At 29.6% G+C, this 22,728-nt stretch overlaps 3 protein-coding genes across 5 annotated transcripts; 2 read left to right on the top strand and 1 right to left on the bottom strand.

Moving 5' to 3' along the window:
* Nucleotides 1-276: 276 nt before the first annotated feature.
* Nucleotides 277-3,308, top strand: LOC137836748 (2-methylene-furan-3-one reductase). The gene is made up of 4 exons (XM_068645468.2): nucleotides 277-709; nucleotides 1,406-1,729; nucleotides 2,139-2,298; nucleotides 2,842-3,308. The coding sequence occupies exons 1-4, from the start codon at nucleotides 482-484 to the stop codon at nucleotides 3,105-3,107; spliced, it is 978 nt and encodes a 325-aa protein (XP_068501569.2). The 5' UTR covers nucleotides 277-481; the 3' UTR covers nucleotides 3,108-3,308.
* Nucleotides 3,309-11,630: 8,322 nt separating this feature from the next.
* KLCR2 (Tetratricopeptide repeat (TPR)-like superfamily protein) lies at nucleotides 11,631-15,500 on the top strand. 3 transcript variants are annotated; one of them, XM_068645460.2, is made up of 3 exons: nucleotides 11,631-11,963; nucleotides 12,598-14,544; nucleotides 15,097-15,500. In XM_068645460.2, the coding sequence occupies exons 2-3, from the start codon at nucleotides 12,626-12,628 to the stop codon at nucleotides 15,311-15,313; spliced, it is 2,136 nt and encodes a 711-aa protein (XP_068501561.2). In that variant the 5' UTR covers nucleotides 11,631-11,963; nucleotides 12,598-12,625; the 3' UTR covers nucleotides 15,314-15,500. The 3 variants fall into 3 exon arrangements, with proteins under 3 accessions (XP_068501561.2, XP_068501563.2, XP_068501562.2); XM_068645462.2 differs by lacking the exon at nucleotides 11,631-11,963 and adding an exon at nucleotides 11,972-12,153; XM_068645461.2 differs by lacking the exon at nucleotides 11,631-11,963 and adding an exon at nucleotides 12,375-12,505.
* A 3,373-nt stretch (nucleotides 15,501-18,873) lies between these two features.
* Nucleotides 18,874-22,247, bottom strand: LOC137836746 (GDSL-like Lipase/Acylhydrolase superfamily protein). The gene is made up of 5 exons (XM_068645467.2): nucleotides 21,775-22,247; nucleotides 20,870-21,070; nucleotides 20,223-20,395; nucleotides 19,859-20,129; nucleotides 18,874-19,409 (listed from the first exon to the last, which is right to left on the bottom strand). The coding sequence occupies exons 1-5, from the start codon at nucleotides 22,031-22,033 to the stop codon at nucleotides 19,174-19,176; spliced, it is 1,140 nt and encodes a 379-aa protein (XP_068501568.2). The 5' UTR covers nucleotides 22,034-22,247; the 3' UTR covers nucleotides 18,874-19,173.
* Between the last annotated feature and the right edge of the window lie 481 nt (nucleotides 22,248-22,728).

Genomic DNA, 22,728 nt, shown 5'->3' with positions numbered 1-22,728 from the left:
ATTATATCTTTTAATCCGGCTGCTATATATTAAATTAACTAAAATATGATCATCCACCATAAAGTTTTTCATATTTTAAAAAATGAATACATTAATATTTAAGAAGTAAAAGTATTAATAAATAAAAAAACTAGTTAAAAATATTCATTGCAACTTTCACTGTCGCGTAATTATTCTTTTGTGGATTCCTACAAGATCATTGAACAAATATTTTTTTAACAATCAAATACTAAGCTAGTTAACTCATAAATAATAATGATTACTACAAGAAAAATCACAAAATATCAAATACAAGAGAAAACAAATTCTCCAATAGGAATATTCATGAATTATATATATATATATATATATATATGATGATTTCCTAATTTTCAATCAAAATAGAACCTATAAAGTTTGCCTTTATGCACTTCATCTCCATCCCTCCTTGTTCTCTTAATCTCTTCCTAGTCTCTTACTAATCACTGCAAACATCTAATATATGGCAGAAGCTGCATCAAGCACTGATTCTACTATTCCAACCCACACAAAAGCTTGGTACTACTCTGAACATGGTAGACCAGGTGATGTTCTAAAGTTTGATCCCAATTGGCCCTTACCACAGCTCAAAGATGATCAAGTGCTCATCAAGGTCATAGCAGTATCCCTTAATCCTGTTGATTACAAGAGGATACATGGGGTGTTCAAGGACACAGACCCTTATCTACCTGTATGTACAAAACACCTCTATTACTCTCTCTCTTTTTTTTATAATAATTCATTTCATTCCTCCTTATAAAAGATTCTAAGATTCAGAATATCAAATAGAATGATGAAGCTTACTAGTGGATGGCTTGAATGTGATTCTGCTTTGGTTTGTGTTGCATTTATTGATAGGAGTAATATATTGTGCATGTTTCGTAATTGATGACATACTTGTTTTAATTACTGTGGCAAAATCAGGTTTATGTTTACTCATTTTTCGTGAAGAGGATGTGTGTACTGATAAGTTGACTAATTTATTATTTATTCATGGAGAATCATTTCAGTGATATAATAGACTTCTTTTTAGTCTGTTTTTAGAATTCTTTATAAATACGTATAATCTATTAATGCATCGTTTTTGTTAATATATGAATTTTGGTCTAATTTTTCAAAAAAAAAATATTTTTTTTAATTATATTTTTTTCATGTGATGACAGATTATTGTTGTTACTTGAAGTGTCAACATAACTGAAATGTCAAATTACATAGCAATGTCGAACATGAAAACTTTATTTAAAAAAAATATCAAATAAATTCTTTAAATTTGAGTTTAGTTTCTGAAATATATCACTTTTAAATTTTAAAACTTACTGTCTTTATACATATAATGGAACTGAAAGACTAATATCTGAATCTAAAACATTTTGAATGGTGTGAGAAGATTGTGCCTGGTTTTGATGTTGCTGGCATAGTGGTGAGAGTGGGAGGAGAAGTAAGGAAATTTAATGTTGGAGATGAAGTGTATGGTGATATCAACGAGCAAGGGTTGTCGAATCTTAAGATTCTTGGGACTTTGTCAGAGTATACTGTTGCAGAAGAGAGACTATTGGCTCACAAACCATCCAATTTAAGCTTCATTGAAGCTGCTAGCATTCCTTTGGCACTTGAGACTGCCTTTGAAGGTTTTGAGCATGCTCAGTTTTCTGCTGCCAAATCTATCCTTGTTTTGGGAGGAGCTGGTGGAGTTGGAAGCTATGCCATTCAGGTACATCAACATATGAATCAGTTCAAAGGGATTTTCTTATCATTTTTCATTATCATGACATTAGTGTCTGTTACTTATTAATCTGTCAAAAAGACTTATGTGATCATCTTTATTGTTAAAGATATCTTATGAATTAAAAATTAGAACATTTTATATTCACTAGTGAATGTAAATTTCATTTAACTAGTTTTACGAGGTTGAGTTAAACTTAAATTATATTTTTAACAGACACGATGAATTGTTATGTGTGTATGTTTTGGTTGCAACTAGCCAAACATGTTTATATTTGTTATCATTTTTTCATTAACATGACATTAGTGTAAAATATCTGTTACTTTATGATTAATCTCTGTCAGAAAACTTATATGAACATCTTTACTGAGATGAATTGCTTATGTTTTGGTTGCAGCTAGCCAAACATGTTTATAAGGCATCTGTGATAGCAGCAACAGCAAGCACTGGAAAACTTGAAGTTTTAAGGGAGTTAGGAGTTGACTTGGCTATTGATTATACAAAGCACAACTTTGAAGAACTTCCAGAAAAATATGATCTTGTGTATGATACAGTAGGTGAGACTTTTGAGCCAATGAACTTATATTTGGTTTAAACTACTGTATAATATAAAAAGAAATGAGATACAATATATTTTTGCTTAGGCTAATATTTATAACACTAAGATTTTTTGAATAGTAATCGAAATTATTAATAAAATATGTGACAAAATTATTGACCAAAATTTATTTTTATTACTTTATTTTTTAAAACTTGTCTACATATTGTATTAGAATATGTGAAAACTCAAAAGGTTAGTTTTGAAAAAAAAAACTTAATTTAAAATTAGAAAAATGATAATAGTTTGGTGTTAAGATATGTCATTAAATCATATTAACTAATAAAAAAATAGGTTTAATTGAATTCTTTACTAACTTTCCTATTCTTATTTGGAAAATTTTATTTTTGAAATTTCACATATACACACACACACATATATAAAAACAATGAAAAACTAAAAATACTTTACTCTCTTAAAAAATGATGATCTATTATCTTGATTCCTTCTCATGAAACCCTAATTATTGCTTACCAAAAACAAATACTTTTGTACATTATAGGGCAAGCTGATAGAGCCTTCAAGGCCATCAAAGAAGATGGAAAAGTTGTGACAATAGTACCACCTGGATATCCACCAGCAATCACTTTTGTGTTAACTTCCAAAGGATCAATCTTAGAGAAATTGAGACCTTACTTTGAGAGTGGTCAAGTGAAGCCAATACTTGATGCCAAGACTCCATTGCCATTTTCTCAGCTTGTTGAAGCCATTTCCTACTTAGAAACTTCAAGAGCCACAGGGAAAGTGGTTATTTATCCCATACCCTGATCATATCATATCATAAACTCATCATCTAGCTATGGTTAATGATAACAGTGATGAACATTTTCAACTGTGTGCTAAGTTAGTTAAGTTTTGCATTACTGTGATTATGTATGCAAAGTAACCTTGCTGCAGAAAAATAAAGATTGATAATGCATGTCTATAGTTTCTTTAATATTAGATTAGATCTTTCTGGTTATGTTTAAAGAGAATGACTTTGTTTTTGTATATTAGATTATACTACAAGAAAAATGTTAAATAAAAATTAATTTTAAATAAAAATAATAATTAATCACTATATATTAATTAAATTGGATACTATTTTAAAGACTAAAAAATAATTTGTTTCAAAATTAGTTTTTATTATTAATAAAAAATTAGATACTGATATCTTTTTTAGTTTTTCTAATAATACTATAAGAAAATCATGAAATAGAAACTAATTTTTAGAAACCAAAATAATCAGTTGCAATAGTAACTAAATTAGAGATCATTTTAAAAACTAAAAAAAAATGGTTTCTAAATTAGTTTCTATCATTGTTAAATAGTTTCTAAATTGGTATCTAGCAACCAAAGTTTTAATTACCAATTATTTAGTATCTATTTGGTAGCAAAAATCTTGGTGGCTAATTAGATACCAATTTATAAACTATTTAACAATAATAGAAACTAATTTAGAAACCAATTTTTTTGTTAGTTTTAAAATTGTCTCTAATTTAGTTACTATTGCAACTAATTATTTTGGTCTCTAAAAATTTGTTTCTATTTCATGATTTTCTTGTAGTGTAATAAATAGTTTAGTCAATATCTAAAATTTATTTTTATTTAATAATTTTATTGTAGTGTGAGGTAAACCTACTTCAATTATTGGTCTCATGAATTTTGTTTCTATTTTTTAAAAATATTGGTTAAAAAACAAAATAAATCATAAAATATCAATTTTGAATTAATGTATTAGGGTTAATTTTCTCAAAAAGAAAGTGTTTGCTTTGAATTGTATCATGCAATATTTAGCAAAAATAACTCCATTTAGGGCCTACTGTAAACTAGGCCTAATAAAAAAAATCGCAATCATGCAGAAAAAAACAAAAAAATTGAAAAAGGTTTTCGGCCTATAATACATTAAAATGGGCCTAGTTGGGCTTAAGGCCGATAAATGGTAAGTCGATTTATTGAGTAATCATAATAAAGAATAAATGGTCAATTAGTTCCTAAAATTGTATTCCAACGTATCATATTGTTTTCAATACATTTTCACTGTCATGTTAATTTTTTACGCCTAAAAAGGCTTCATATAATCACTAAAACTCTTTCAAATTTGGTTTATATTTTTAAAATTTATGTCACTATTTATTTGATTTTTAAGCATATGTTATTATTATTATTATAATTATAATTATATAAGTCTTCGTATTAAGAAATAAAATAAATAATAATAATTTTAAGAACTTGTAGGATTTTAAAAACTAAATTCGTCATTTTTTCCTTCTATTTTGATAATTTTTATTTATTTTCTTTTGTATAAATGAAGTTTAACGCTCCACAAAGATCTGTGGATCAATCATTGTCATTCTTTAAATTGTTGATTAAAATAGTAAAAATGACCTAATAATTTTGTTGTCATTTCTATGTTTGGAGAAATTGAAGTGTTTATTTTCTTATGACAGGTCTAGAAGTTTGACTGATTATGATGGTCAAATATATATATATATATATATATGTCACAATCTAATATCATGAATGGGAAACGCATATACTTTTTAATTAAATTATTTTAAATACATAATATTTATTTTTTATTTTTTATATATCTTAAGAAAATTATTATAAATTTTTGGTAATCAAAACAAATACATGGTTTGATTTAATCAATTTCTTATCCCTCAAAAAGTTTTAAGAAGCTCTTTTCATATTATAAATAGTTGTATCATTGAAGAATTTTGTACACAACTATTTTTTTATAAACCACATATTTTTCAATTAAAAATACCATTACTAGAAAATTATTGAATAAAAATTAATTTTAAAAATAAAAATATTTAATTATTATATTAACCTAATCAATACTAAAAAAATTATTGATATTTAAATTAATTTATATTATTAATTAATAATTTTTAAATTGATATCTAATTAGTTACTAATATTTTAACTATCAAATAATAATTTAGATACCAATTAAAAAATATTAATCAATAATAAAAACTAATATACCAATAATAATTTTGTGTAATCTTTAAAAATAATATCTAATTTAATCAATATAATAATTATTTTTCTCTTTAAAATTAAATTCTATTTAATAATTTTTTAATATAATATTATTTGAGTGATATAAAATTAGTATCACGACAAAGCTCTACCCCAAAATATTATCTAGTACTACAAAAGTATACACATATTAATATATTTTTGCAAAGATTTCATTGCTAAGTTTGTGTTGCAAAATAGTAGGTAAAGGCTTGTTTGGTAGTGGTTATGGAGGAAGCATCCCATTAAAGACATTAAAAGAAATTAGGTTAAATATGAACAAGAAAATAATGAAAGATTGTTTGTTGGTGTATCATTTTTAAGATTCCCTGTGGAATTGGTGGATCCTACGTCTTCTTCCTCATCAAAACACAACAATTTCTTTGCTTCTTCATACCCTTTGTTTATTTCTTTAAGATCACAACTCATTCAAAAAGAAGAAGAAAAAAAAATACTATTATGAAATAAATAAAAAAATAAAAGTAGCAGAAGATTCCTTTCATGTCTGGTGGGTGTTTTCTTGTCTTTATTTAACTTCAATTAACATTCATATCTGTGACATAACCCTAATGGGGGCCACTTCAAAGTGCTTTTGTAATTTTTTTACTAATAAACTTGTGATCTTTCTTAATTATCCACTAATTAGTAGTCCTAATCAGTGTGTGTATAAAAGAATGAGTAAAATGTGCTTAGGTTTCTCATTTTTAGTTAAATTTGATTTCAACTTGTGGGTTGTTTTAGTCTCATAATCATTGTTTGTTTTAAATTTTCAAAAAATAACTGTTTTTTCGAAAGTATTGATGATTAATTTTATCTTTAATTTGTTCCTAGATCATGGATGATAAAGATAAAGTATGTGAAGTGAGAAGAAGAAAAAATATATGCTAAAAAACTAATTTTACTCTAATAAAATTATTAAATAAAAATTAATTTAAAGATAGAAATAATTAATAACTATAAAATGTAGTTAAAGTTTTAGTAATTAATTAAATATTAATTTAAAAACTATGTATTAATAATATAAATTAATTTAATATCAATATTTTTTTAAAATAATATCTAATTTAGTTAATATAGTATTTTTAGTCATTAAAATTAATTTTTATTTAATAATTTTTTTAGTGTTTGGATTGATATTGTATTATTATTATATATAATGATTTTGGAAACATCTTACACTGTATTTGATTGGTAATTTTATTCTTTAACATGTAATTAGGTATTTGATATTTATATATATGCTTGTAAATAATATTTGTTGAAAAGATTAGTCACTTAAATAAATCCTTGACTTTTATTATATTTTTTTTAATTCTTAGTTGAGAGAATTCAAAAAATAAAAGGAATAAATCTGTGAACAGGTGAATTTTTGCCCTCTTTATAAAATTTAAGAGAAATGTTAGTGTGAGAGGCTTATATATTCACTTATTGTAAAATAATAAGATGATTAAAATAATCCTTTTGAAAAAATAAAAACTATTTGAATGGAATATTAAAGGAGATATATAATATACACTTTACTCAAATATATTATTGTAAAAAATTGTCTTAGGGTCACAAGGGTTGGTGTTTTCCCAATTTTGTCTTGATTTGGTTCCTTTGACTTTGCATGGTCCACTCCCTTATCAACTAATCATATAATATAATGAAATAAATAAATAAAATATCAATGGTTTCTATAATTGAGCACAAGGTTGCTATAAATGTTTGGTTTGAAAAATATTTTTTCTTTCTTTTTTTATAATATGGTTTGGAGCATTGTGGAATGTAATGTATATTGGTGAATTAGGTCAATTAGGTGGTTTAGTCATTCATACATTTGAGATTAGCTCCTATTTTAGTGTATGATTTGCACTCATCATTTCAATAATTAATGTGCATTTTGTGCATAGCTTTTAATGAACACCCTTTTCAATTTCTCTTTATTTAGTTACTTTTATTTCTTAGTTGGGAAGTTTTTTTTCTTAGCCATGTGTATAAGACACATCATTTTTGGAACACTCAAATTGCTATTAGTACAAAGATAACTTATTTTTTTGTCATGGTATTTAGTGTTTTAAGTAATAGTTGAAATTTAATAATATGTGTGAGATTGGTTTATCATTTAATGAACTAAAAAAATATATATAATATAACAAAATCAAATCTATTGAGAATTAAAATCCAAGTTAAATACTTGGTATTATTTTATGAAAAAGAATATTACTTAATTCTAGTTTTAGTTTCTTTATTGTCATCATTTTGGAAATTTAGTATCCATGTTTTCACGAATTTTGTCTTTTTATTATTCGATATTGTCAGATTTTATTATACCTATTAGTTTATATCCCATGTTTAACATAAATATTCACATAATGTTATAAATTTTCATCATCTCTCGTTATTTGATATCTTTTTATATGACTTAATGTATTACTATTAATGTATTACTAGAACTTAGATTTAAAATATTATTTAATCTCCTATCATAATACTCACATTATACATCATCAATTAAGTATTTTTTTTTCTTAATTATTATTCACACAACATACTTCTTTTCACCTCAATAATACCACTTCGGTTATTTTAAAAATATCGCATCATACTCTATGGTTTTACGTCAAAACATTCTCAAACTTACATCATATTTATGCATAATAAAATGAATAAGTATTTATTAACTAACTTTGGATAAATTAATTTCAATTAAGGCATGTTTAGAGAAACAAAAGAAAAACACTTGAGTTAATAGCTTGAGCGATAATTCTCGATTCCACTTGAAAAAAAACTTTTTTGTATTTTTTTTGAAGTGAGATTACTGGTTTTCAATTTTATTAAGATAACATGATTCAAGTCATATTCAAACAAGTAAATACATTTATAATTATATTGTGGGTATCGAACAAGTCATGTCACTCAGTTTTATTAACTGTAGTTGAATACACATTTAAAAAGTAGTTACAATGAAATAGCAGTTAAAGCAGTTGCAAAAACTCTCTAAGAATAAGGGACACGTCCCACCAAATTTGAGTAACGTCCCGAAAAATAAGCTAACATTGATATAAGATAGATTCGACCTATTATAAGAGATGATTCATGACCAAACATTATATATAAACTCTTTACAAAGGAGTAAGGTATGTTTTGGATCAGTTCTTAATATACACTCTGAATACTTACTTACTTGATCTTCAGAGTACCTTTTGCGAATCAACCCCAACTCAGTGTCAGTAAATTAAAGAAGAAGTTTTAGAATATCAAAAAATGATTGATCGATCGACATCTCAACAATTGTTCAACCAATTCCAAATATTATATAAACCCACTTTATCTACATAATTACAATAATACTTATCCATTTGCCGCAATAGGTAAAACTAAAATAGTACATTTATAACATTATTCAGACAAAAGTTTAGATAAACTTTTTTTTTTACTTTTTCAAAACTGAAACTATCACAATAATAATTTGAATAATAAATTTTATCTAAAAAAACAGCATAAAATTGGAAGTGAATAATCTAGTTGTCTCTTTATGTATGTAGGTTCCATAAAACTTTTTTCCTTTTACAAATCATAAACAAAAAAGGTCCACCTTGTTACAGTCTTACATAATTGTAAACTTTAATGTCATTGAAAATTTGAAATGCAAGAAACACAAACTATTACAAAATATGTTCAAACACACGTTATCTACCTGTCAACACAAATTCTTTCATCCTTTTCAACAATTCTCACCTAAAATTTTTATATTCTTTTTTCTCATTTTTCCCATTTGCATGTATAAAAAATCATATTAAATACTTATAAATGGTTAATTTAGTACCAACACAACTGGGTCCAACAATTTTAAATAAGATTTAAGTTGGAATCTCCTAAATAAAAAATGTAATTAAAAATATTATTTATGCTAATATTTTAGGCTATAGATAATCTTATTAATGATCATGGTTGTTTGATAAATTTTTACTGAAAGTGAAATTACATGTAAACTCTTGGTAATTTTAATTTATGAAGTAATTATAGGCTCGTTTTTATATTTAACTTTCAAAAAAAGTATTTTTATTAACAGATTTTGCAAAGTTTTGTTTATATTAGCATATTTTTAAAATTAAAAATAAAGTATTTTTTATAAATTGATAGCTTAAAATAGAATATGAAATTAGGAAAATAAATCGATTTTTACAATTTTAAGGACTGAAAATAAAGATTAACCCAATTATATCACTATCAAATGTGTAAGATCCATTGCTAAAAGATAATTCTAACTTAGTCAACAGTATAAATAAATTTTGAGTTTAAATAATTTTACACTGTTAATCAAGAGTAAAATATAAAATAAGAGTTTAATAGTCATGTATTTCAATTTTTTTTTAAAAAATACACTATTAATTAGCAAAAATCATTCTATACTATTTGTAATATATCATTATCATAAAAATTAAATTTTATGACCATTTTCTAGTGATAACAGTTAAAACTTTTTATGATATCAATGTATTATTTAGTTTCATCATAAAAATTAAAAAAAAATCACTATGCATTATAACCTATAATATAATATTTTTTGTATTAAATATACATTCAAATCCTAAATATGCAGTACATTAAATATTCACAGACAAAAAGTGTTTGAAAAAGAGAGACTCCACTAAACAACTAGGTCTTCATATAAAAATTAGTCATCAGCTACTAAATACTTTAAAAAACTTGTCTACATCATTTAAAGAAAAGTCATTAATTTGATTTGACATTAAATTTGCCATTAATTTATATTAATTTTTCAAAAATTATTCTTAATACTTTAATCATAATTTTTTGTTCACTCAATTAAATCTCACCAAATTAATTAGTGATTGGAGGAAAGAATAATTATTGTAGGTACCCATCTTCTCCAATCCTAATGATAGAGAAAAATATTTTATCTCAATAACTTTTAACATGTACTATTTTTGGTTAAAAAATAATTTATTAATAATATTCTATAAAAATGAATCAAAACAAATTAAATTGTAATAATAATGCAATCTTGTTGTGTTCAAATTGGATGAAATACAAAAACAAAAAGTCATATTCATCAGGGAATATGTAACTTTTAGGTAGTGGGCCCGTGGGCCCGGGCCCGGCCCATGTTGGCGGCTTGGTATGGGGGGTCCATCACTGCTACTTACCAGTTACCAGCTGGATATGTGGTCCACGTGGACGTTCACAGTCCTCCAAAACCAACCAATCATTGCTTTCAATTTCTCCACGTGGCTATTTCAGGTCCAACTTTCACCCCGTAAAACGAAACCGCTCAGTGATTTTACCATTCCCCGCTGTCCCTGGTCTTTTCGCTTCCAAAAGCCGTTAATACCTCCACCTATGCTTCTTACGTTTCAACTGCAACTCCTATAGTTAAATAAATTAATTAATTAATATATATATAGATATATATATTATAACCCATAAATAAATAACTTAAACATTTTTTTTTTCATTTTTTAACGATAACGAAATACGGATAGGAAATATCCATAAAAAAAATAAACAGAAAATCCCTATCTAATAAAAAAGTCAACCAAACAATATTTTCTTAAAATAAAAAAAAGAGGAAATTCTAACAGTTTCCATAACATTTGACTCTAAAATAATTTTTTCAAGGGCCATGCAAAATAGTTTAAGCTACTTTCAAATGTTATTTAAAATGTAAAAGAAAATAGAAGAAATATGGAGATTAAGATCCGAGAAAAAAAAATAAGGACCAAGTTTTTAAAGTTGATTAAATTACTGTATAAAATAAAATTCTCATTTTAAAGATATAATATATCAAAGACTTGTATTTAAAACTGGTAAAAGTTAGAAAATTTTCATTATAATTGAATTGATTTGTATACTTGGTGGTGGGAGACGTTTTTATGTTTATTGATTTGATATAAAGAATGCATTTTTTTTTCTGGGTGTAAATTATGAAATATTTATTGAGCATTTATTCTTACAATAAATATTTGGAATTTACTCAGTGTGATGAATAATATAGTTGACTTTGATGCCAAACATGGTGGTAATCAATTTAGGCTTAAGGAACAATGATTCATATTATTTATTTTTGATGTGTAATTTGGGTCTGGATCCTGCTAATTAAGCTATTTCTTTTGACCTAAGAAAAACCAATGAATAATAATTAATTCATGATTGATAATTGATAATAGAGAATGCATTGATATCTATCTATCTGGCAAAATCCTTAATTGATACTTTGAAAAGTTATGGATTCTTTTATGAGAATAATAAAGCAGTTGAAGTTGAAGATGAAGGAAAAGAGTGGGAGAGAGGTCACCTTCTTGGTTTTGCTTCAACATTCCAACTTTGAGGAGCAAGTACAACTCTTACACATCATAATGCATATTATCTACAAAATCTCAATAATTTCAACTCAATTCCAATCCAATTTTGCCCTTCAAAGCTACTCAAAATTCCATTCCCTGACACCCCTCTTGTTCCACACCCCACATGCACATATATAAATGCATGCCAATACAAATGGTACAGCTATGTTGACCCATATCTCTTCATCTGTACACAACAACATAGCACCCATACAAGGGACTTTGGAAAGTTTTGGCTTATATTCTTTGGAGAGTACTATAGGTAACAGTAACACAAACACCCAATTCATTGTCTCTCAATTCTGTTGTTTTGCTTTTGGTTCTGTATTTAATGCCTTACATCAGACATGGCACACCCTTTTGTTGTGTGTATGTTCTCCTCAAAGAGAAGTTTGGTGCTGAATTTTTATTGCTGTCTGATATTTACAACAAAGGGCTTGATTCTTGATTGGGTTGGTTCTTTCACATTACTTTTTGTTGTGCTGAGTTTGATCACTTACATTGATGGAATTTTGATTTTTGTGCTGTGTTGTGAATTGTGATGTGATGTGCATATGTAGCATCTGGGAAGAAGCAATGTCACGCAATCAATCAGATGGAATATAGTTAGATGCTTTTGGCTTTTCTTTATTCTCTTTTTGGTTTGCTGTAATGGGTTATAAAGTTTGATTCATTTCCCTTTTGCTTTTGGTTATTTTTTTTCTGTTTCTGAGCATTCTTTTTACTGAAATATTATTAGCACCCGTGAACTCATCATTGGCTTTGGGGTCTGCACCTGAAAAGTGAAAATTGGCTCTTGATTTTGTACGAGACCCCAAACATTGTTGCATTGCAGACTTTGATTTTTGTTTTGAACAATTTCTAACTTTCTTCTTCTTTTGGCTTATTAATTTCAGGTGGGGTGCTGGTTATTGTGTTCATTCAATGCCTGGTTTTGCTATGGATGAATTCAATGTAAATAGTGCAGCAGAGGAACCTAGTGGGAGTTATACCCCCCATAAGGATTACTTTGCTCAACAAGCATCACCAAGGAGTACACTGAGTCCAAGAAGCACTCAGAGTGATTCAATTGATTTGGCTATTGATGGGGTGGTGGATACCTCAATTGAGCAATTGTATCACAATGTGTGTGAAATGAGAAGCTCAGATCACTCACCTTCAAGGGCTAGTTTCTACTCCTATGACGGTGAGTCTAGGATTGATTCAGAACTGGGCCATCTAGTTGGAGATATTGTGGATTTGGAGATTACAAAGGAGGTGGTGGTTACAGAGAACAAAGAGGACTTCAATGCCAATGCTAGTGGCACAACACCTGAGAAAGGTGTTGTGTCACGTGGCAAGGAACCTTCAAATAACAGCCAATCTTCTCCAACTACCAGGGTGATTGAAGGATCATCCAAGCCAACTCCAAGGAAGAATGAAAAGGGTGTCAGAAAAGCAAATGGTGTTTACCACATCAGGAAGCATAGGAGGAACCCTGGTATGAAGGAGATTGAGGAGCGTATTGCTGCAGGGTTAGACAATCCTGACTTGGGACCATTTTTGCTCAAGCAAACAAGAGATATGATCTCTTCAGGTGAGAATCCACGAAAAGCTCGCGATTTGGCTCTTAGAGCTTTGAAATCATTCGAGATTTGTGCAGATGGAAAACCAAATTTAGACATGGTCATGTGCCTGCATGTTTTGGCAACAATATACAGTAATTTAGGACAGTACAATGAGGCCATTCCCATTCTTGAGCGTTCCATTGATATTCCTGTGTTGGAGGATGGCCAAGATCATGCACTGGCAAAGTTTGCAGGGTGCATGCAATTGGGTGACACTTATGCAATGATGGGGCAGATTGAGAATTCTCTACTGTTTTACACTGCAGGTCTTGAGATTCAAGGGCAGGTCTTGGGGGAAACAGACCCAAGATTTGGTGAGACGTGTCGGTATGTGGCTGAGGCACATGTTCAGGCACTGCAGTTTGATGATGCTGAAAAGCTGTGTCAAGTGGCTCTTGATATTCACAGGGGAAATGGGGAGCCTGCTTCCATTGAGGAAGCAGCAGATAGGAGACTAATGGGGCTTATCTGTGACTCAAAGGGTGATTATGAAGCTGCTCTAGAGCATTATGTGTTGGCAAGTATGGCTATGGCTGCAAATGGCCATGAAGCAGATGTGGCTTCAGTGGATTGCAGCATTGGTGATGCCTATTTGGCATTATCTCGCTATGATGAGGCAGTGTTTTCTTATCAGAAAGCACTCACTGTGTTCAAATCAACCAAAGGAGAGAATCATCCAACAGTTGCTTCAGTCTATGTCAGGTTGGCTGATCTCTACAACAAGATAGGGAAGTTCAAGGAGGCTAAGTCTTACTGTGAAAATGCACTCAGAATTTTTGGGAAGATCAAGCCAGGGATCTCCTTAGAAGAGATTGCTAGTGGTCTAATAGATGTTGCTGCCATCTATCAATCCATGAATGATTTGCAAAAGGGGTTGAAGTTGCTCAAAAAGGCCTTGAAGATATATGTGAATGCTCCTGGTCAACAAAGCACTGTTGCAGGAATTGAGGCCCAGATGGGGGTTATGTATTACATGCTGGGGAACTTTTCTGACTCTTACGACATCTTCAAAAGTGCCATTGCCAAATTTCGTGCCAGTGGAGAGAAGAAAAATGCTTTGTTTGGGATTGCTTTGAACCAAATGGGCCTAGCCTGTGTGCAGTGTTATGCTATAAATGAGGCAGCAGATCTGTTTGAAGAGGCCAAGACTATATTGGAAAAAGAGTATGGTCCATATCATCCAGACACCTTAGGAGTCTGTAGCAATCTAGCAGGAACCTATGATGCAATGGGAAGGTAACATATTCACTCTCTATTGCTCTTCTTGTTCTGATTTGACAAGAGTTTCATTTTTATGCTTTGTTAGTTCAAAATATTTTACACTATCAATCAATCAGAAGTATTCGTCTGCATGATTTTTAAGGTGGTTTAAGCAAAATTTCACAAACTTACTGTTGGAGATCCCACGTCAATGAGATTATGAGATTGGAATATTTCATAAGTGGGTACAAACCTCACCTTATAAACCTTATAAATCTTATAAACCTTATAAACCTTATAAACCATATAAACCTTATAAACCAGTTTTATGAGATTGAGTTAGGTATTAAAGTTTACTTCTTAATACTTACTATACCATATATGACAGTTTTTTTATTGGATAACAGTTTAAAAATTCTCTCCAAGTACTAGCTCATGTCCAAATAACATGATGGAATTTGTGAATTATCACTTTTACTTTGTGAATTGTCATTTTTACTTTCTTCTTCTCCTTTCTTTCCTACTTATTGCATTACAAGAACACTTGTTTATTGCTAAATTTCTTGTTTATTTGGTGATGTTTTGCAGAGTGGATGATGCCATTGAAATTTTGGAGTATGTGGTTGGCATGAGAGAAGAGAAGCTTGGAACAGCAAACCCTGATGTGGATGATGAGAAACGAAGGTTGGAAGAGTTGTTGAAAGAAGCAGGGAGGGCCAGGAACAGAAGATCAAGAAGATCATTGGAAACCCTTCTTGAGACCAACTCTCAGATCATAAAAAACAGTGGCATCAAGGTCCTATAAACCCGTGTGTCTGTATATAAAACACAATTGTTCATTTTGATCATCGTTTTCTAATGTGGCAAGGAAACAATAACAAAGTGGAAGTAGGTTCCACTGTCCAATTGTTTGTTACCAAAGGATGTTCACAGAAGTTACTTCATGTATGCTATTTTCTATAGTGAAAAGGAGAAATTTGGGTTATTCATAATTTTGTTTGTACAATTGAGTTCATAATGGTGGAAATTGAAAATTGAAAATTCTATACATACAAATGGATGTTGAAACTTAATTTTCGGTGGTGGTGCTGCTGCTACATCAAACGTCCCATTAGAAAACTGAGTTGCTTCTAACCACGTTTTAGATTCAATGCAACCATCTTTTTAGGTTCCAATGTTGTAGTCAAGGGTGTAATGAAGGTGACAGCCATGAATATGACAGTGCAGACAGCAGAAGCGTTGTTGTAGGTGACATCTTATGTCAAAATCTTATGCTTACCTTGTAATGCACGTCTACAAAAGTTCTTAGGATTTAGATAATTGTAACATTATCTAAAGATTTTCTGAACTATTAACTGGAATTCTCATATAAAAAAATTAAGATATTTTATATAATATTTTATAGTATATAAGTGGATCAAACTTCACTTTTTAATATTTTTAATATGGTATCAGATAAATGTTATGGATAATTAAAAAAGTTAAATTGACCTTTGGATCAGATAATTGAACTCTTATCTAAACTATTAATTTTGGAAATGGTGTATAAGGATAAGTTCGGTAGTCTACATAGATCGGTTTCACAGGTAGCAGGTCAAAGTGTATGCGACTAGCTCATCTCATCCTCCAACTCATCTTATTTTTTAAAAATATTTTATTATTATGTAATATTGTTTATATTAAATATAATTAAATAGTTTTATTTATTATTTCATTTATATGTATAATTCTAGATTTTATTTTATGGTCCACTTCAATATATATATATTTTGAATAAGTAGCTTCGGTATAATAATAAGTATTTCTATATTTTGTTTTTAGTATAATAAAAAAATGATAGTCTTATTATAATAATTTTAATTCCGTTTATTTTTGTTTGAATCCATTAATTATTAATGTAATTGAACAAACTAATAATCTTTACTAATATGTAATTAGTTTTGAAGAGAGTTTTTTTTTTCATATTAATCTTGAAGGGAGCTTTTTTTAAGCTTTACTTTTTGTTTTGTAAATTTAAAATATTTAATGGTTCATTTATTGTTAATTTTCTTACAATTTTGTTTAAATGTGTGAAGTCGTGGAGAGGCTCTTAAACTTACAATTATGTAAGGTGAGCTAAACCCATTAATTCATAAATTTTATATAGATTACCACACCTCACACTAATCTTGACAAGTCAAAATAGAACGCATCAACCCTTAGTAATTATTAATAAAGACATATTAGTTAAAAAATTTAAAGTAAAAGTTTTTTAAAAGTGAAAAGTTTTTGTTAAGAAGTGTAAAATTATATTGTTATGATAAATTTTAAGGCTAAATAGGCTTTGTGGCCTCTATATTATAATATATTTTTTTATGCAGTCTCTAGATTTTAAAAATTCACAATTTAATCTTAATTTTATTTAAAATTAATTAATGTGATTCTTTCTATTAAATTTAGTGCATGAGAAAGTGATGGTGGCACACAATAAAATAAAATGAAGAATGTGGCAAGTGACATTGTCTTCTAGCACTTACATTTCCTTCTCACTAACATGCCCTCCACTAAGCACACACAATAGGGTTATTGAAGACAGAAACAGAGAAAAAAAATTAAGAAACTTTAACTTGGAATCAATAAAGGAAGCAAGTTACCATATGCATGCTTTGTTTTCATGGTAGTGTTGAGAACAAGAGAAAGTGAATTGTGAAGGTAAAAAACAATGCTTAAAAATCACTATATTCATCAATTAAGTAGTATTAGGATGTTTATGCATGGAATAAAACAATTGGACTATTTTTTTTCGAAAAATTTGAACAAGGTTTTGCACCTTTTAGTAAAACCTTTTTTTAGAAATTTTAAGATATTTTATAATATCAAAAAATTAAAAACTACTTTAAGTATAAATTTCAATATAATTATTCTAAAAAGCACATACGTTAGTTAAAATATATTTATATTGTCCAACGCAAACATAGTTAACACACTCAAAAAATAATTATCACAGCTGATAAAAAAAAATTAGTACAACATCAAGAATAAAATCTTAGAAAATACATTAAAAAATCTCACTTTTTTATTAATTGTTATAGATATTTTAATTAAAATAAAAATAAAAAGACATGTGCCTAACTGGGCCGAATCCTGTGAGGTGGGTAATTGCTTCCTGCACCATATCACTGCACCCAATTATAATAAAAAGACAAAAATACCCTTAATCTATTATTTTTTATATTACGGATTTTCTTATTCGGAATAGGATTTTGATTATAAAAATTTCTTTGGGATATATTTTTCCGGAATGTATTATTTTCTATTTTGGATTTTCATTTTCGGAATAAAGGTTATTTTGGAATTTTCAAAATTTAGTTGGGTGCAGGTTGAAAAATGTTGGGTGTAGGAAGAATTTGCCTGTGAGGTGAGGGATGGCCTGTATGAAAGTCCAAAAAGGTAGATCAGATGAAAATTAGGCCAAGCCCAAAGAAATTACTTTCTGCACCCTCACAATTGAGTGAAATGACTGAATTATTCTTTCTTTTTCTTCATTGCACCCCATCACCGCTGCCGCCACCATTGCACCATCACGAAGAGAAGGAGAATGCTAAAAAATTATCGTTTTGGAAAGTTTTTTCCTGGATGTATATAAAGCTTGTTTCACAAAATTCATTATGCAAAATGCATTTCAGAATGTATTATATACATTATAGAAATTTTATTCTCAAAATCAGCTTATTCCAAAATATATATCATGTGTTCCAGAAATTTTTTTCTAGAAATCTTATCAGAAAACATGTTACATTCGCATCCTCGCATCTTGGTTGACATTTCTCCGGCAGCATAGTGTTGAGTGGAAGGACCCCTTGAACAAAGATGAAGCCAGGAGCGCGAAGGTCGTCCATTGTTGCGCGAAGGTATGAGGGCATCAACGCACCCTACAAGCTTTTTCAAAATAAACATGACAAGGATATAATTGAATTTTTTAGAATGTTCGTCGAGTGCCAATCACAATGGATTGGGTGCAGGAAGAAATTGCCTAAAAATAAAAAAGGAAGGACACAATAAAACAAAACAAAATTAAAAATTGAACATGTTTTTAATCCTTTTAATAAGATACATTATAGGCTTACATATTTTTTATTCTTTGAAATATAATCATATTTTTTTAAACTAACATTTTTCCATATACACTTCTAAATATATCAATATCATGTGCCACACTATATTTGTATTTGTCACATTAGATATGCTATTTGGTTTATCCATAAAATAATATATTTGAAGAACAAATTCTTTAATCAATATATATCACTTAGGAGTAACTTAGTGAAATGATGAAACAGTTGAAGAAAAAAGGCTTTTGGACTGAACTGTAAGAGGAACCTGCACTGCACTAAAATCCAAATATATAAGTTCACTGAGCAATAAACTATCTCTTCCAAATTCCAATCCTTTAGTTATATGGTCATTTTCTGGTAGTTGAGCCGTTACAGTGTGACCTCACATGAAACTAAGCTACACTAGTTTTTGTCACAGCATAAATTAGGCAATGTTATGTGCATGCCATCCCAATTGTTCTTACACTAATTTCCTTGTTTATTGAAATAACAATGTGAAGAGTGAAGCTCCCAATAATGTATTTTTCTCTATCTCAATATGAGTGGCTAGCTAGTAACACATGAACTGTGCTCAGAAACATGCTTGCCCAATTGGAATTGGTGGATCAGAGAAGGAGCCATAGAGAATTCTCTTAGCAACCCATTGATTTGCTGCTTGAGAGTAGTGTATGCCATCCCAACTAACATGTTGAGAAGGATTTTTGCATGGATTGCCATATACTGTTCCATTCACTATGGCTTTCTTCCCACAATTTATGTGGTAGCCATAGTAACTGCCACAACAGAATTCCAATGGACTCATAAAACCTGTCATAAATCAAGCATAGAAGATGATTGAACAATGATAAGTTGAGAACAAAAAGGCTAAAATACATTTTGGGTCTCTCAACTTTTCTTTTCTTTTCAATTTGTTTCAAAGGTTTTAGTTTAGTTCCTTAAAGTGTTTATGTTAAACCAAATTGGTATTTCCATCAGTTTTTTGCAGTAACATTATATTGGACTAATGTGACAGACAGATATAGAGTGACACATCATATGTCACCTAGTTGACCATGTTACTATGGTAAATTGATAGAAGGACCAACTTGATCTAACAGAAACATTTTAAGAACTATAGTGAAAAGTTCTGAAAGAAACCAAATTGGAATAAAAAGTAAGATCATGATCAAAAATATATTTTAGTGTATCCTAAATTCAACATTCAAAACATTGCATTTCCCTAAAATTCTGTGAGACTTAGAAGACTTGAAGATTACCTTGGCTCCTTGCATTGTTGACTAGTTCATATTTAGCACTGTAAACATCAACATAAGTAAATTTGGCAAGTGGGAACTTTGTCCTTAGCTGAAACACTTGGTCCTTGAGCTGCCTGTTAAATTCCTGAGCAAGATCATTGTGAGGTTTCACACAGCCATTTGCATCTATGTTACCCTTCTTGGGCTCATAATAAATGTAGCTGTAGGGCAAGCACCCAATTGGACCAGTGTTATGAATCCAGAACACTCTTGCCCCTTCATCGTATAGTTGCTGAAATGTAGCCATTACAAGTGTTAGTTCCAGAACCACTTTTATTGCTCTGTTGTATATGGTAATGTCAACAATGCTTTGGGGGCTGCTTACCTGCACTGCTTGGAAGAACTGGCTCAAAATGTCAGGAATTGACTGAATAACTTGTTCCTGTGAAGTGTGCTGAAGACCAAAGGCAAGATCATTTTGTCCAATATCAAAGGTGTATATAGCCCTGGAAAAGTCCTCAGGCCTTGGAAGAGTACTTTTGAAAGGTGGCTCTATCCCTGGAAACATCACAAGGGTTAAGTTTCAATGTCACCAAGTATCAACATTATTAAGGTGGGAGCAGTCAGAAACATTAAGATGAATGTGTGGCTACAATAAAAAAGATTGTACATGAAGAAATATTGGTATGGCACCAACTGAAGAAAAGATGTAAAAACATTGGTTAAGATAGTTTCAATGTGTGCACAAGAAGGTTTTTGGAAGCACTATGATGAAAATAGATTGTATGGTTTATAGAGAGGGACAATGAGACCAATTGGAGGAGGTTTTAAGAAAGATTTCTTACTAAATAATATCTCTGAAGATTTAGTTTTCAACTGAGGTTAATGATGTTGTGTATTAAATTCTGATTATGCTTCACGATGTTCACAATTCTAGTTTGAACTTGGAAACAATATCTATAGACATTCATCTAGCATGCTCACAAAATGGCATAAAAGTGAAAGAAAATGCAGAGGGGAAAAGAAACCAACTGTTGTCAGAAAGCTGATTGAAGAGAATGTTTGTGCGAGACTTGAACTGCAGAAACTGATCTACTTGAAGGCCAAGAGGGAATGGACTATAGCCACCAGGCCGAATAGAGGAGCCTCCTACTGCAAAGTTTGCACCATGCCTGTAATTTGATCCAACTGAGTCCAAATATGCACTCAGGTATGGCAGCTTCAACTCTTCAGCTACATACATCCACACACATCCCCACAAAAAAGAGATGCACATAAGAAATGTAGAACTTCAATAGTCCAATAAATGAGTGGCCAATAGGACTAGAATGATCTCATCAAAGATGAGTGAAAAGGGTGGCTATTAATTGATACAAACTAAATAAAAAGCACATATAAGTAAGAGTATGTTGGTATAAAGCTTAAAGATATGAAACACTAACACTTCTGTAGAATAACGTATTAACAAGACATACATTTGTGGGACACCAACACTTCTAGGAAACTTTTCAACAAATGTTAAACACCCTTCAACTGTGTAGCAGACAACATGACAAAGAGAAGTATTCCTCGTATCCTTTGCCTATCAGAGTCATTCTCGAGTTTATCCTAACAAGTGATTGTTAGGCTTATCAGACCACTTGCTATCGGGTGGTTATCTTATCAGACAACTCATAATATATTGTCTCATGAGCTGTCACTCTTGGTGTGTTGAAAATTCCACATCGACTAAAAATTAAAGTATTTCATAGTATATAAGTACAATCTTTATCTCATAAGTTAGTTTTATGAAGTTGAGTTAAGCTTTAAAGTACACTTTTTAATATCTCAAAATCAAAATTATTTTTAGAGGTATCCAAACAAAGGGTTAAATGCATTATCTATCATGTTGTGAATATGTGAGGAAAAATATAGAATGTGGACTATGCTTTGCTTACTCATGTAATCTATGATGAGACGGCCATCAGAAGCCCTTCCAGAGAGGCTTCCAAAGAAGCTTATGCCATTGGGAGGCTTCACCCCTGTGAATGCTGCAGAAACAGCTCCTGTGTCTGAATTTGAGTCCCCAAAGTTGTAAATTGCTGGGAACCAACATTTGCTGAAGTTGGAGGCTTTCCCAGATGAAACTTGAATGAACGTACATGCCACACACAGATTGAACCACCCAAATGCATAAATCAGATTCCTACAATTCATGGTTTTGCTGTGGTAACAATCTCTCTAACTTGTTTCAGAAAAGTGGTCCTTTACAACTCAATAAATAGGATCATGAAGTGCCCTTCTCAGACTCAGTGAGGCAATGACTATTCCATGATAACTCTGAACAACAGAGATTTATATCACCGACAATATTTTCTCAATAAAGTTATCTGCACATAAATTTGTAGCATGACAGTAAGTATATGCAGTCAGTACATTTTTATCATAGCAGTTATTCTATAAATATGAAAAGATTGTCAACTTTATTAATAACTAATTCTCATTAAAAATATTGTTCATTACTTCTAATTTTTTTATCGTACTATTTCATATGATTTGATCATGTGTGGTAGTTTATATTTGGAAAATAGAGTAAATTATTGGTTTAAAGAAAATCTGTATAAAGTGTTCAAAATAAAACTCAGTGAGATATAAACTCTTTCAAACCTAAATTATTTTATTATGTCAATGTATAAACCTTATTGTATTATTTTTATTTCCTTTCTATTCATCAAGTACATAATTCATGCTCTCTGTCTTGCTTGTAGAAAAATGGATTTTTTTTTCCTTTTTTATGATTGCTGAAATGAAAACAAAATCCACAAGCAACCTCGGTAAGGGAGTGACTTTTTATGAATGCGAGGATATATATATATATATATATATATATATACAGATTCTTGAATTAGAAG

Source organism: Phaseolus vulgaris, chromosome 4 (genome assembly GCF_051622355.1).
Source record: "Phaseolus vulgaris cultivar YP4 chromosome 4, ASM5162235v1, whole genome shotgun sequence".
Lineage (NCBI taxonomy): Eukaryota > Viridiplantae > Streptophyta > Magnoliopsida > Fabales > Fabaceae > Phaseolus > Phaseolus vulgaris.
Note: the sequence above shows the minus strand (reverse complement) of the source record. Positions and strands in the feature narration are given on the sequence as shown.

What these genes read in the sequence shown, in the direction of transcription:
- LOC137836748 (XM_068645468.2), top strand. Translation starts at nt 482, where the DNA reads ATGGCAGAAGCTGCATCAAGCACTGATTCTACTATTCCAACCCACACA. An exon ending in ACACAGACCCTTATCTACCT is followed by an intron (nt 710 to 1,405) that starts GTATGTACAAAA and finishes TGGTGTGAGAAG; the next exon opens with ATTGTGCCTGGTTTTGATGT. An exon ending in TTGGAAGCTATGCCATTCAG is followed by an intron (nt 1,730 to 2,138) that starts GTACATCAACAT and finishes TTTTGGTTGCAG; the next exon opens with CTAGCCAAACATGTTTATAA.
- KLCR2 (XM_068645460.2), top strand. Translation starts at nt 12,626, where the DNA reads ATGCCTGGTTTTGCTATGGATGAATTCAATGTAAATAGTGCAGCAGAG. An exon ending in ACCTATGATGCAATGGGAAG is followed by an intron (nt 14,545 to 15,096) that starts GTAACATATTCA and finishes GATGTTTTGCAG; the next exon opens with AGTGGATGATGCCATTGAAA.
- LOC137836746 (XM_068645467.2), bottom strand. Translation starts at nt 22,033, where the DNA reads ATGAATTGTAGGAATCTGATTTATGCATTTGGGTGGTTCAATCTGTGT. An exon ending in TCTCATCATAGATTACATGA is followed by an intron (nt 21,071 to 21,774) that starts GTAAGCAAAGCA and finishes GGATGTATGTAG; the next exon opens with CTGAAGAGTTGAAGCTGCCA. An exon ending in CAACAATGCAAGGAGCCAAG is followed by an intron (nt 19,410 to 19,858) that starts GTAATCTTCAAG and finishes GATTTATGACAG; the next exon opens with GTTTTATGAGTCCATTGGAA.